Consider the following 15,069-nt stretch of genomic DNA (forward strand, 5'->3'; position numbering starts at 1 on the left):
CATAGTACCAGTCAAAAGTTTGGACACATTTTCCCATTCAATTATAATTATATATATACATATACAGTATATTCATATATGACAATAAAAAACATTAAAGAACAAAAGATTTAATGACTGTGAAAACTGATGAAGACTCAGTACAGTACCTCTATTGACTGGCTACATAGTCACTGCTTTCCCTAAAGAAAAATAAGAAGGTGCTTTGTCTGAATGCCTCAGCCATGTGTCAATTTCATCCACAGAATGCTAAGAGCTTGCCATTGCTTGTCTTCTTGCTCCCCCTAGGATCATTTTTGCTTGCCTAGTGCTATGGTAAATATAGCTGCGGACATCATTTCAGCTGCTCCTTTCTAAAACTTGAGCCACCCTCCTTCCGTCCAGAGTGTTCCATCAATCTCCTTATTCAGTGTCGGGGGATAAGATGTCTCCAACCCCCCCTTAGACGTTACCCCCTTACCCCCACAACTTCAGCCAATAAGGGGCTTCAAAATATCAAATATCATTATAACACAAGGACTTATTCTCTGACCAAAGTTGACAGAACCTTACAGCCAATCGCCACCACCAGAGAGCCTACTTCTTTCAGCTTTTCAGAGGTAAGATAGACAGACAAAAGCAGTTGGATGGATGTGAGGGTACTATTGTCCAATAACCTTCCTTTAACATAGGTGATTCTTAAGTGATTCTCTTGTATACAAATTTGTATTCCAAATTTTAACTCTTGGATGAATTAGAATGGATGAGGTTATAGTAAACCTTATTTATATAGAAATCTGACAAATGTCTTACAGGAAAATGTACACCATGTAAATAACAGCTAATTGTAATTTAAGCTCGGACTGCTCGAGTACTGTAGTCATTTGAGCTAGAACAGGTGGCTGGGTGACATGTCTTCTATTTGAAAAATGTGTCAAACATCTGTTATGTTTACGTCTAACTGTTTGCAACATAACTAATTCAATTTTGTATACTTGGTGCAGGAAATTATAGACGTTTTATAATGGAACATCACATCGTTTGTAAATGTGGTGGTAAATGTTTTAATTTTAAAAGCACTGACTATGTAAGATCTATATACAGAAGTTTTTACTTTGATGTACAGTATGTGTGTATAAAAGCTTTTAAAACGCATGTAATGTGTTCCTATAATGTGATCAACTGTATTCTATAAAAGGAGAAGGCTATTTTGACTAGGCTATGTATTTGGCTACATTTCGTCCTGCTGTTTAAAAATGATATCTAAACCTTTAAAGTGGTCTCTCTGACCAGAGAATATAGAAAATGACAGCTTAGAACAGGATATCTAATATTAAGCTTACAGTAGCCCAAACAAGAACATTTCCGTGCTTGGGGCATAATGGTTAGTTCTGGGGTTTGACAGTGATACATTTAATGGCTCACTTTACAGAGAAACATTTTGAAAATCTACTATTCCTGCTTCCGCGAAACAAGCAAGTTATACCCTAAGTAGAGTAGCACATTATACCACAGACATTCGGTATATTCTTCTACTGACAGCCACTTTAATGGAGCATCTTTTATGGAAATGACCATGTCCATATATGGATAAAGCAAAAGGATTAAGACAGCTATTTGGACAGAGGTCTCAGCTGATGCTCAGAAACACGATCCTGACCTGGCCTAATCCTTAAAGACATCTTGGCAGCGATGGAAGGTCAATAGGGAAAATGTCATTCAATGACAAACATATATAGCCCTGCCCTAAAATGTATTACAACAGCAAAATGTCCAATTAGACTAAGGCTTGAATTTGCTATGCTGTTACTTTTTCCTGTAGGCCCCGTATGATACATTTTATCATAGACCCATTACAGCCTACAGAGGTATATGCAAAAGTTAATATCAAATGTTGATATTAATGATTGATATTTATGTCTTTATGGTGTTTCCAACCCTATGAGCTGCTAGGATTTCGAGAGAGGTTATCAAATTAGAGAGTATTCTGTAAATCCCGACACATTCATGACAAAATTCACATTCCTTCACTTTCTTATGAGATTTTTTCAGAAAATTATTTTGAGATGTTGCAAACTCAAAGCTTCATAAAGTTTGCGATCAGCCACTGGACGCTGTCTGCTTGATGTTCTTCTATGCACAAGTGATTCCTGTACCTAAAACTATTTTGCCTTGTTTCAGGTTTACATCCACTGTGAACATGTCTGACACCGAAGCGTAAGTGCTATGCCTGATCCGGTCATTTTACTGACCAGAGGCAATTATTAGACTAGCTTGCTGATTGGCAGGCTGGTTGGTTATCATCATACATTATTTTAGGTCTTTATATTGGCCTAGCGTTCTACTGTATTTCTCAAGCTAATTTTTGTTTCTCTTTATTTTTCAGCGATAACCTAGGTAAGCAACAATTGTAATTAGTAACAATCCAACCATTATTGTTTAGATGACGCTTCTGTCAAGTGAGGCCCACAGTTGAATTTGATGAATACAACTTGTGCTAAATAGGAAATGAAATGCGTGAAAATTGTGTTTATCCAAAGTTTTTGTCTCCAATGTTTGACACAGTGTTTCTCATGAATATGTACACATTAATAATTGATCATTTTGTGCAGGTTCGGCTTTGATCCCTAAATAATGGTTAATATGCTGCTGCCCACGTTTCGCATTTTACAAACCTTGATTGTTACTGTGAATCTACCCTGAGTTTTTAATTCATATTTTCAGGGGAAGTGGTTTTTACAGGCTCATTGGTCTAAATACACAAGAACATTTTGTTTTTAATGATTAAATCATCTTTAATTGGCCAAAATATAAAAAGCATTTGAACACTTCATCAACCTGGAATTATGTTTAGAAAACCAAGTGTGCCAAATGCTGTCTTTCTGACTTTTGTAAACAAGTTATATGGCATTTATACCAGCCATGGCCTGATAAATCATAGTTGCAGTTGGAAATTGGTTTGAATTAGATTTGTTTTTGTTTGTTAAAATGCAATTTTTATTGTCTCGAGAGACAGCATAGCCTTACTATGCTTCTATGTATGAATTTGATTTTTTGAATTCTGAAATGACGTTATTTTTTCATTGTTTCACCATATCTTTTTGCGGATAATGAAGAGGATGAAGGTAAAAAGGAGGGACAATTTGGTTTTAAAAGCGTATTTTAAAATTACTAATTTGTCAACTCTACACCCTTAATATCAATTGTGTTTGACAATGCTTCCTTTGCTGACCTGGGGACTCCTCATGTTTGTGATTGACTAATTTCTTAATTAAAACCTCTGTCTTTAAAGATCATCATGTAATTCATTGAACCTCACGTTGTAAAATGTTTTGTTTTGTGTGAAATCAGACTTCATAGTCATGGTTCATCTCAGTCTTCACACTCAACAAAGCAAGTTAAAGGTGCTCTGTGCTCTCCTTACTGGCCTTACTTGAATAATTACATAAAAGTAATATGACGGAATCCTATCTAATTATAGGTTTCCATCACATAAAACACTTTATCTCTACAAAATCAGAATCAGAATCAGAATGGGTTTTAATCGCCATGAAAGTTTGCACAGACAAGGAATTTGCCTTGGCAGGAAGGTGCATACATTAAACATATAGGAATCTTAAAAAATTAAATATGAGGTCTAACTGTACTAAATGTATCATTCTGAATATAAATTCAGTAACTAACTAACTACATGTATATATTGTGTGCCCCTACCATTAACTGGAATGTTAGTTTTTTTTGTGTAAACTATCTGCAACTAAATTTAGATACAGCTTCAGCTAGGGATAAACACACCTAATGCAAACGTGCTTGATGCGTACAACAAGAAAATTCATTGTTTGCTAAGATTTGTCTGTCAAGTGGGAAACATACAGTACAGTATTATGCTATCAAAAAACACCTGCTGGCTAGGAAACTATTATTAATAATAGTGTGCCATGTTTGTCAAACACTAGTTAATTAAGGGTGTGCTCTTTTTGACTGAGTGACAGTGAATTAAATAATTATTTAAACACATGAAAAATGTGATTGGGCCATAGATTACTCCACATTTTTTGGTGTGTGTTAAGTTTTCAACCCAGGTATCTCCAGTACGTAGAAAACCATCATTACCTTCAATATCTAACGGATCATTTCTCTCCTGTTGTTGGTCATTGATCCATCTCTATCTGTTCGGTCACCTCTTTTCCATCTCTCTCCCATTTGATAACATGATTTCCTGTTCCCTATTTCATCTCTTTACTCTCTCTTGTCCTCACACTTCTTCTCCTCTGCATCAGTGGTCATGCCTATTCCCTCGCAACGCTGCCCACTCTTAACCCTTTCTTTGTGTCCCAATCGCTTTCTTTTTTCCTCATGCCTTCATGATCAATAACCTCCGAACCCTTCCTCTCCCTGGTTGCTCGTTGCATGCTGCGTGACCATAGCCGAAGAAGTAGTAGAAGTAGAGGTAGCCCCAGAGGCAGCCCCTGAGCCAGAGGTAGAACCAGAACCAGAACCAGAACCAGAACCAGAGGTAGAACCTGAACCAGAGCCAGAACCAGAACCAGAACCAGAGCCAGAGCCAGTGGCGGAGGAAGGTATGTGGCATGGGGTATTCATTCATCCTTCCCAGCCAGAACAGTGCATCTGTTTCTAGCTAGACCAAACCCACTAATATAGCACCGCCTAGTGGTCGTGTCCCAGCCCTTTGAAGTAGCTTACTGGAGGTACCTCCTCTTCATAACTGCCCACTATGAAGACATAGACATACTTTATATGCATAGTCAGTTATGCGTATTCCTGTAGTTACTGAGATGGCCATTTACACTGTCAAAGCACCTCTCTCTCCCTACTGCTTTAGCTGCATTGTCTCATGCTGCTTACTTGCTTTTGTGATGCGGACTCTAGTAGCTATTAGCTACTCTGTAGTATGTGTTACTAAGTCAGCCATGATGCTACAAACTAAGCTAATTTCCTTACCGCATTTATCCTCACATCAGTCATCACGCTGGAAACTATTGTGATAACACTACTTCTAAGATACAGTGTATATCTTATTACCAAAAAGATTACTTTATTGCTCTTTTGTATATAAATGTGAGATAGCATATGTCACCATATTAGAGATTGAGGTAGATTATACATGTGCCAGTTTGTTGCTTTCTAGCATCGGTGCTGAATGTGTGATTTTATGTAATTGTTGATTATAGCAATTGTAGCTATGTAAAAGAGTACTCAAAGGCACAAAGAAAGTTTTCACGGTAACCAACTATTACATCGCATTTCAAATTAACCTGCTTTTACTCGAAGAAACTTCTACATTCCAACATGGTTCTGAAATTTCTAAATAAAATAAAAATATAATCTGATGTGCTGACATTTACACTGGTTAACATCAGCATTACGTGGATAATGGGTGAAGATTTCTTCATGTAAAAGACACTTCTTTGCCCCTTCTGAGGTCTTTTATACATTTTTGTTTTCAAATGATAGCTAATGTTTGCTATACAGTAGCTACAGTATGTGTCTACTTATATTCATCTTTCACATTGGGGTGTCATACAAAATCAAAATTTTCAATGTTGTTATTGATGGCCTCTATTTAACTTTACTTCAAATGTTCATACTGTATTATTTTCAAAGGTAGAAATACTGTAATGTGTACACCTCAATTTGTGTGAATGCGTTCATAAAGCTCTGCATTGTACACAGATAATGTGCTGTCAGGCCTAGCGACTTCTGTTGAGCCTATGGTTGTGTCACTAATGATGTTCTGCTTTTGCTTTGGACGCTTACTGCATGCAGAGGCCTATGAAGAGGAAGGTATGTTGACCCACATTCTTGTATGTGTACTTCTTATTGGGCTGTCAGCTCTGTCTCCTTATTGGCTGGAAGGCTGGTGGGGGGAGGGGTAGTCCAGGAGGCTGGGGTCTCTTCATGTTAGAGAGTTTGTTTATTACAAGCCTAAACCTATGTCCACAATACAAAATCCTGTAAAAATCTGTCCCTTTATCTAAAGAAATTCCCGTGGCCCAAGCAACAAAAATTTCAAATCAGATGAGGCTTTAGTCTCCTCTAGAAGCGTGACACCGAGAGAAAGGGTGAAGGAATATAAACTGCTGACTTGTCCGCCGCGGGGGTTGACCCCACAGCTCATGTCCCGCTCTGCTTCTTCTCTTTTTTGCATGACGTGCCAAACCAGTCGAGGAAGGAGACCAAGATGGTAGTTTGTATTTCCTGTGTTGTTGCTTTGCCAGTGCTTTGGTCAAGCCCAAAAACTAATTACTCCCCCAAATTTTATTAACTTATTGTTGTTGTTAGTTATTTATTTTTTTACACCAGAGTACAATTAACAGTTATACTATCATCCAAGTAGAGAGTTAATCTTGGATTGGAAAGTAAAATATGGTAAATAATGTAGTTAGGTTTGCGAGTGTGCATCATAATATGTCTAGAATATAGATCTGTAGAACAGAGGTTTGTATACAGTGAGATATTCTGCATCATACTAATCCCTTTTAGCACTTCCAATGTGTGTCATTTTACCAGTTGGATTTTAAAACTAATGTTCACCCAAATAACAGGAACATTAAAAAAGACTTATACATATTTTACTTTATCTTTCAAAACAAAGCATAACCGGGATCCCTGAAATGTTACTAAAAGTGTGTCCACGTGAATACACCTCGAAATTAACCACCAATGGGGTGTGTTGCCTAAACCCTTGAACTCAAGAGACATCTAACCTTGTAACATATTCTTCTTTTTTTAACCAAACAGAAGAAAAGCCAAAGCCAAAGTAAGTATTTAATTTCACCTGTCAGTGTCACACCCTTCACCTTGTATTGCATGTTTATAATTTTAGCAGTTACTACAGTGTAGCACCATATGCTATATAATGGGGTACTTCTTACCAAATAAATTATCTTCAATGAATCTCTGTAGACCTACTGCTCCTAAGATCCCTGATGGAGAGAAGGTGGACTTTGATGTAAGCAGATTCTTGGTTTCATATCCCTCTCCATGTTTCCCCTGCCTGCACACATCCCCCCACCACGATGCCATTGTGAAGTTTGACCAACATGGTCTGACTCAATGTAACCCCCAAACATCCATTATGATTCTAATAGGACATCCATAAGAAGAGACAGAACAAGGACCTGGTTGAGCTGCAGGGACTGATCGACGCTCACTTTGTGGGCAGGAAGAAGGAGGAGGAGGAGCTCCTTGCTCTCATGGCCAGAATTGTTAGTGAATACAGCAACGTTTTCCCACTCTACTCTCAGTACAGCACAGCACACTAGTTCCACATCCGTATCAATCCACTCAATATAGCTAAGTGGAGCCTCTCTTAGCCAAGCGCATATAAAATACATTCTAAGCCTCTCAAATAAACTGTTTGTGTGTGGCCTGTAGGAGAAACGTAGGACTGAGAGGGCTGAACAGCAGAGAATCCGCGCTGAAAAAGACAAGGAGCGCCAAGCGAAACGTGAGGTGAGTGCACCCCTGCTAGTCCAAATCACCCCCATGGCATACTAATGTGTATTTACAAAATGTAAAGATGTTAAGGTACTTTTGGTTTCCCTTTGGTGTGCCTTAGGTGCAACTGGTTCTTCGCATGAACAATCAAATGCAGGCAACTTAGGTGCCACAGTAATTCCTCAGTGTTTGGTTTGTCCTGGCAGGCTGAGAGGCTGAAGAGGGAGGAAGCGGATGCCAATAAGAGAGCTGAGGAAGATGCTAAGAAGAAGTCTGCTCTGTCCAACATGGGCTCCAGCTACAGCAGCCATCTGCAGAAGGTACTGTACATGTAACATATGACAGAAAATAACTCCCGAGGCCTGAACTTCTCAGTTATTCAGCATAGCCAGGTACCAGTGATGGTAAAGTTCATAGCCAACTATTTTCAAACTCAATATAATGTTCAATTTCACTGGTATTACAGTTTTTGATGTCAAGTCAAGTTTATTTATAGAGCACATTTACTAAACAACAACCGTTAAACAAATTACTATACAGTCAGAGTAGGAAAAGCCATAGAACAACAAAAAACAAAAGAAAAGAAAAAAAAGAAAAGAAAAAAAAGAAAGGAAACTGTCATACTGTGTTTAAAGCCAAAGAATACAAATGTGTCTTAAGACGGGATTTAAAAACATGCAGTGTAGGGGCCAGCCTAACATGTATAGACAACGCGTTCCAGAGTTTGGGGGCTGCAACTGAAAAGACATGATCACTCCTGTGCTTCAACCTAGATCTTGGGACACTCAGAAGCAACTTATTATTGGACCTTGATGTGACGTGTAGCTTGAACAGATCAATTAGGGGAGCTCTTGTTGGCATGTTCCTGTTAAAAGATGAGCAGCAGCAAGCCTGCAATATTTTCTTTTTCTATTACTTAAAGGCTGACTCGAAGAGAGGTGGTGGTAAGAAGCAGACTGAGAGAGAAAAGAAGAAGAAGATTCTTTCAGACAGACGCAAAGCGATCAACATCGATCATCTGAATGAAGAAAAGCTCAAGTGAGCTGTTCTTTCTTTAGCGTTATCCATTGGCAGCCAGTGATGTCCACAGCTTAAGGAAATACACATACATTCCTACGTTTCACTGTGCAGTTTATACTGTATGTTCGTGAATGGTCCTTATTGAATGTAAAATTTTAAAATACCAGCCTAACACCATGCTCTGGACATTATTTTTATCTAATTTTATTGAGTTTTTATCGTGGCTGCAATAGACACACTCTTTGGGTGAACGGTCTGTAACATTTTTCTCTTTCTTTGCCATGCTTAGGGAAAAGGCTAAAGAGCTGTGGGACTGGATGTATCTTCTTGAGGCTGAGAAATTTGATCACCTTGAGAAACTGAAAAGGCAGAAGTATGAGGTGAGTGGCTGTTCATAGGGAATATGTTGTCATGTACACAGTTTTATTTTCACTCGTGAATAATGACTGGTCTGTAGACAGTTCCTCTTGTCTTTCTTCCTTCAGATTATATGGTGTCGCTCCATAATCTTCCTTATTTTAAAGCAAACTATGCTATAACAAGGGGATTCTGATCAAAAGGAGCAATGTCACATTTGTCAACAGGGTTTTATGAACAGGCACTTGAAATAGACTACATATCTTGCTCATATTTTCTATTATTCATTTTTTGGTGTGTATTACAACACTCAAAAACAACAACAATCCAAATCACAATTGTGTTTATTTTATGACTAGTAAATAAATCAAATTAAATTATTTAACAAATGTGTAAAAGAGGGCTTGAACGCATCCTCCAGCACTGATGCTTGATTCCCATGTGAACCCAAATGTCCTTTGATATCCTTCAGATCACCTCACAGCATAAGAGAGTGGAGGAGCTGAGTAAATTGTGAGTAATAGTGACATGCTCCAAAGACAGGCACAAGCCACAAGGCCGGGCCTTGGGAGCGCATGGTCTGCATGCCTGGGAAGCTTTTTAATATGGACCATGGAAGCCAGTTCCCAACTGGAGGGCAGGCGCCCTCAAGTGGAAGTGGAAGGTTATTTGCAGATGATGATATGGACGTTCAACTGAACTTTGATATTACATGGATATTGGGTAAAATGCACACAATTTAAGCCTTCAAAATAGCAATTTTTATAAGTAAAATAGTAATGCACTTTAGATGATGCTTACCAAATAAGTGAGATAATTAGCTAGTATTATTCCATGCATTTGGGTTAAGTATGTTAGTGGAATACACACACACAAACTTCACCAGAGAAACAAACAAAAAAACATTTATTCGACTTTTACAATATATTGAGACTGATATAATTGATTTTCATAAGGTTTATAAACTCATTAAGTCCATATAATTAGTTGTTCGTTTTTGAGTGGAATTGAAATACCAAAATGGAGAATCATTATTTCTGTCCGAAGGTAAGTAAGTGTTTTCTGGTCAGTCTGCTGGTTAGCTTTGTCTCCATGCTATCTGGCACTTTCTTCCCACAGTTAGGAGCTTCATGTAAGCTGCTATGGCAACACTGTCTTACTCGTTTGTTGTCTTGCTGTCCTCCCTATCTTTTCCTTTTTTCTTTTTTTTACTTGAGCTGGAACACCAGAGAGACCACATATATCACTGACACACTAAAGTTGTAAGTAAAGAGGAAAGAAAGAAAAAAGAAATAATGAAAAATAACAAACAGTAAAAAACAAAGGAAAGTTATCATTGCAAATAATATTCAATATGAATAACATAAAGTTTAATCCATAGTTACCAATCAATATTTAAATGTTTGTGTTCTGTTGAATAGAATTGAGAGCAAATTCAGTAAAGGCTAGTGATATATGCCATATCGAGTAGAGTATGTGTACAGTATGTGTGTGAATGCTCTAGGTTTTCCACCTCAAGTAATAATGCGGCCCTCACTCACAGGACTGCTGTCTCCTTCAAGGTGAGCGTGGGGTTCTCAGAGGTCAGAAGTACTCCGCTACTGGTTTAAAAAGTTGCCATGTGTCATTTTGCAGGTTGTATCCCTCAGAAATCGCATTGATGAGCTGCAGAAGCAGTAAGTGCCACCTCCCACTATATTTCACCCCCCCCCCCCCCCCCCTTCACCATACTAGCATGGGAAACTGATGCATTTGCTATTTCAAGAAAGGGACTCTTTCCAGAAGAAATGCATTTGTCATTGCCATTGTCATCTTAAAGTAAAAAGAGAGCTTACCACATTCTGCACACGTATGCAACAGATGCTGGTAAGGAATATTTGTTCTCTCTGTTGCATTGAAGGATGCACAACACATGAAATGTCCTCATCAGTCATTGTAGCTTTAGAAATGGCAAACATAGCAAAGGATATACTCCATTCAGACTATTGCAACACCATCCACATCCACCCACTCAACTGTTCTATAACCGTGACTGACCCCGCGTCAACTCAGAGGTATTTAATGTTTCTCTATGGTTGTTACATCTCACTTTTGTTGGATGTAACAGAGAAAGGTGCGATCCACATGATCTCAGTTTTATGTTTGTGTGCAGGTTTAAAGGGGAAAGACACTGATGCACACACCCACATTCTCTCAATGTCTTTGTTTCACTACACACTTATGCCTAGTCTAAAAGTAGCCAATTACATTATTGTTATTACATTGAATAATTTAATGCACAAATAGTAAGACTGCTACCTGTATCTAAACTTACCTACATACAATTGCTTATTACAATAGTGTATTCTATCTTTTACCCTTTGCCTATTATGTCAGTCATGTGGATCACAAAATGTGTGTCGTTTTTACTCGTTTTCATTCTTCCGGAATGAAAACAAAGAAAAACCTTATTACATGAATCTCCAGTCTTATGACTCAGTGGGCATACATGAAATGAGCTGCTGAATAACAAGACGGTAAGTATTGCATGGCATTATAGAAAACAGCCGCATGATTTTTAACAACCAAATTTGTGAATACATATTGTTGTCTACGTGTAGAAGTTGGCCTGGACTACTGTTTCGTACAAAATTAGGAAATATTAATGGGGTTTGTAATAGTCCTACTTAATTATTTGGCTCATTTGTTTGATCATAGTGCAACGTGTTGGGCAGTCATGTTCATCTGATCAGTGTTTGCCACTAGTGAGCAATGCACTTTACAACACCACTGACTTGTTGCTTGCGCTTATTGCGCATTTGCAGCAGCAAGAAGGGAGCCGCCACCCGCCGCAGAAAGTAGACTACACATTCAAGAGGCCACAGAAACAGCCCTGGAGCGACAAAACCTTCAATACCGTCTGTCCATTACAGCTCCTCAGACACCATATAGACCTACATCAATTGCACAAAAACGACAACATCTTGACGTGTCACTGCCTGTTTCGCGTTATGTGGAATTATGTTGTCATGAAGTCAGTCAGTTTCTTTATTGTGTTCATAAAGACCTGACTAGGCCTATAGGTTTTTATGACTTTTTTTGTAAATAAAGGGTGAAGCCTCTGTTTGTCTTTTACGTTTTGCTTAGAAATATATATCACCTTTCATCTGAAATCGTGCATAACAATTTGGTATACAATCTCATAAGGGAGCACATGGTTTAGTAGACCTAGACAAACAGGGTAAAAACAAATAAAAAAGTCAAGACAATGAGACAATACATTTTGAAAATCTCACATAGGAATTTCCCTCCAACATTTTTATAACTTCCAATGAAGGATAACACGTGTCTAAGTGTATCAAATCGATCGAGTAGGTCTATACCCTTATAAGGTCTGTCAGGCTAGGTCTAAGTAGACAGAAACTACTAATAAACCATGCCAATCCTTAAGGGATGTAGTTAACGTTCATTAAGATTTTCTTATTGTAGTTAACTACAACTAACGTTCAGTTGGATGTGGGTAATTCACCTATTTAATTCACATTTTTACATCCACATCCATAATTATTGCTATTACATTTGTAGACAAAAAAAAGCGAAGAGAAAGGGAAAACAATATTGTCATCCCAGTGACAGAAAATGCCATATGTATAAATATTTATTCATTAAAATGTTGACATTCACTCATATGGGCCGGGTTTCCCAGATTCGTTAAGAAGCTCTTAAAGCTAAGAGCTTCTTAAGAGCGTTCTAAGAACGCTCTAGAACGCTCTTAGAACGCTCCTAAGAAGCTCTTAGCGTTAAGAGCTTCTTAACGAATCTGGGAAACCCGGCCATTATAAATAGGCCTATAGTTAAACATTGTACACAACAATCCAAGACTTCGTTTGAACAAGCAATTAAATAAGCATACGATTCTGCATATTATTTTTTCTGACAACTTATTTACAAATATACAAAATGGTCCTCATTTTCCGGATTGTTTTGTCTTTAAAATGCAATTTTAACCAACTGGAATCAGGAAACATAACAAAAAAGTCCACTGTAGGCTATTAAGATTATTTCACTTGGTATTACTGCTATTCCTGAATCAATAGCATCGCTGACAGGCCTAAACATTTCAATATAGACCTAATTTAGGCTGTTTTAAGAATGTGGTCGCTTTGCCAAAGCCTGGTAACTTCACCATTGCCTCGTAGCCAGCGATCTATGGCAAACAATTGACCTATGGCGTAGAAATTCCATACTGAATCAGGAATACATTTGTTCTCAAGAATGTTCAAAAAGTTTTGTCCCCCGGTGCTTCTCTCTCAGAATCCATGGGATTCTCACAACACCTGGTAGACAGTGTTGGGGTCATGCGATGCCGGGACGCAGTTGGTTGGAGACGGTGTGGGTGCTCCAGTCTCACTAACGACAGAACCCTCTTGAGGGGAGCAAGGGCTACAGTCGGACCCCTCCTGTACTGCGGGGCAGCTTGAAGTATCCGTTGTAATTCGCTCGACGATGCTTGATAAACAGTCTAAACTGGAAATTACAGAGTTCTTGGTTCTGGAATCTGCAAAAAGAAACAGCCCATATTATAAACAAAACATTATATAGGCGTATATATATCACATTATTGTCATGAATAACAAATAAAAACCCTACAAAAATATAGCCATTCGTTTTCTCAGTTTGACAAAGTTTGTTGGTTTGTCTCCGGAAAGTCCGGTAATGAATGAGCTTAAATTGTAAGAGCATAGTTAGAGATCAATCTTACCATTTGGTGCTTCGTTAAAATAGGTGCGATCATAGTTGTCTCTTCGTCTTGGTGGACATGAAGGCCCATTAAAGTCCATCTAAAGATGGTAAAAAAATAAATGATAAATTCCAGAATAAAAGAAAGGGCCTTGTCGACTTGATTTAAAACATTTGCTATCTTATTTTTTGTATTTCGTTAGATCCTAAATTATAACATTCTACAAAAAACTGTTAGCAAATTTCTTACCATGCCGTCAGAGCAGTTGGAGCGAGGACTGGACGCATCTGAGTCTCCACTATAGTGATCCAGAACGGGGTAATAGTTCTCCTCCTGTCCGACCCGAAGCAAGGCCTGGAGGGACTCGATATAGCTGATGGCATTACGCAGTATTTCTACTTTGGGGAGCCTCTGGTTTGGGTTCGTGGAGGTACATCTTTTCAGGGTCTCGAATGCGTCATTGACCTTGCCAAGTCTCCTCCTCTCCCGCATAGTAGCAGCTTTCCTACGGTCTGCATTGGTGGTCTTCCTTTTGCAGGCTTTGCATGCCCATAACAGGCACCTGCCAGCCTGGTGGTGCCCACTCGGAGCTCGAATATGCTCGTCCTCGTTGTGATGGTGATCCTCCGGCTTTAGAAGACCAACATGCACCAGTCTCGGGTCGAGGTCTTCAAAGAACTGCATGTCACTTGTATTAAAACAAGGGTCGTCGTAAAAATCATCTGCAGAGGTAAAAGGAATATCCGGCAACTCCATGGTTTTCTGTAAAAATATTCTGTAGGAAATGTAAAACAGGCCCTTTTCAACTCTTATTTATTTCGTGTAGGTTTCTTACCTAAAATGAACTCTTTTTTTATTTGCTAATGGTAAACTTGTTTTGACTGAAATGCCCTTGGTTGCTTGTTTGACTGTGTGGCTTTACCAATTATATAAAGTGGTCAGTAAGTTTGGGGCGTGTCTTTTCGAAGACCGTTATGTCAGATGACCAATAAGCGATGGTCTGGGAGGAGCCTGCTATGACTGTCTTGAAACATCAAGAAGGATAGTTTAGAAGAAAAACAATTATTGTACTTCATAAGTTTAGATTTATTCAGTATAAAATAGGCCTAGGCTATATATTAAACCCCTTGAGTTTATTTAACGAAATTGTCTTATATCAATTAAGATGACTCTAATCAGGACTAATGCTCAACCCTAGGGCTATAGTTGACTTGTAAATTCAGAAGACTTAAGATAACTTTAATTTATTTGAATGTTGAATCATGTGGTAGCCTACGTGGTTTATTCCGTCCTCACTTGACTTTTGTTCTTTGAGATTTTGAGTTTGTCGAACTCCAAGTGAACATAAGATAATTATCACGTGAATTTGTCTAATTGTTAGTCAGATTAAACTCCTATAGCCCACTTTCAAACTGGAATTTGTTTACCAACTTAATTTTATAAGTAGGCCTTCTAAATAAAATATCGTTTGACGCAAGGAAACCCCGACCTAAACCCGGTTCATCAGTCGGTTCAAACTGAGGAACGGTAGA

At 38.4% G+C, this 15,069-nt stretch overlaps 2 protein-coding genes across 3 annotated transcripts; one reads left to right on the top strand and one right to left on the bottom strand.

Moving 5' to 3' along the window:
- The first annotated feature begins 455 nt into the window (after positions 1-455).
- On the top strand, positions 456-11,918 carry LOC134027635 (troponin T, fast skeletal muscle isoforms-like). 2 transcript variants are annotated; one of them, XM_062470563.1, is made up of 12 exons: positions 456-599; positions 2,161-2,196; positions 2,366-2,376; positions 6,742-6,760; positions 6,907-6,952; positions 7,092-7,208; positions 7,378-7,455; positions 7,647-7,760; positions 8,363-8,478; positions 8,750-8,840; positions 10,453-10,493; positions 11,622-11,918. In XM_062470563.1, the coding sequence occupies exons 2-12, from the start codon at positions 2,180-2,182 to the stop codon at positions 11,656-11,658; spliced, it is 687 nt and encodes a 228-aa protein (XP_062326547.1). In that variant the 5' UTR covers positions 456-599; positions 2,161-2,179; the 3' UTR covers positions 11,659-11,918. The 2 variants fall into 2 exon arrangements, with proteins under 2 accessions (XP_062326547.1, XP_062326545.1); XM_062470561.1 differs by lacking the exon at positions 10,453-10,493 and adding an exon at positions 9,290-9,330 and having other exon boundaries at positions 458-599.
- Positions 11,919-12,607: 689 nt separating this feature from the next.
- Positions 12,608-14,432, bottom strand: LOC134027634 (myoblast determination protein 1 homolog 1). Its single transcript, XM_062470560.1, has 3 exons — positions 13,787-14,432; positions 13,559-13,637; positions 12,608-13,354 (listed from the first exon to the last, which is right to left on the bottom strand). Exons 1-3 carry the CDS (start codon positions 14,291-14,293, stop codon positions 13,125-13,127), a joined length of 816 nt encoding a protein of 271 aa, XP_062326544.1. The 5' UTR covers positions 14,294-14,432; the 3' UTR covers positions 12,608-13,124.
- Positions 14,433-15,069: the final 637 nt, after the last annotated feature.

The sequence above is a fragment of the Osmerus eperlanus genome, chromosome 10, assembly GCF_963692335.1.
Source record: "Osmerus eperlanus chromosome 10, fOsmEpe2.1, whole genome shotgun sequence".
Lineage (NCBI taxonomy): Eukaryota > Metazoa > Chordata > Actinopteri > Osmeriformes > Osmeridae > Osmerus > Osmerus eperlanus.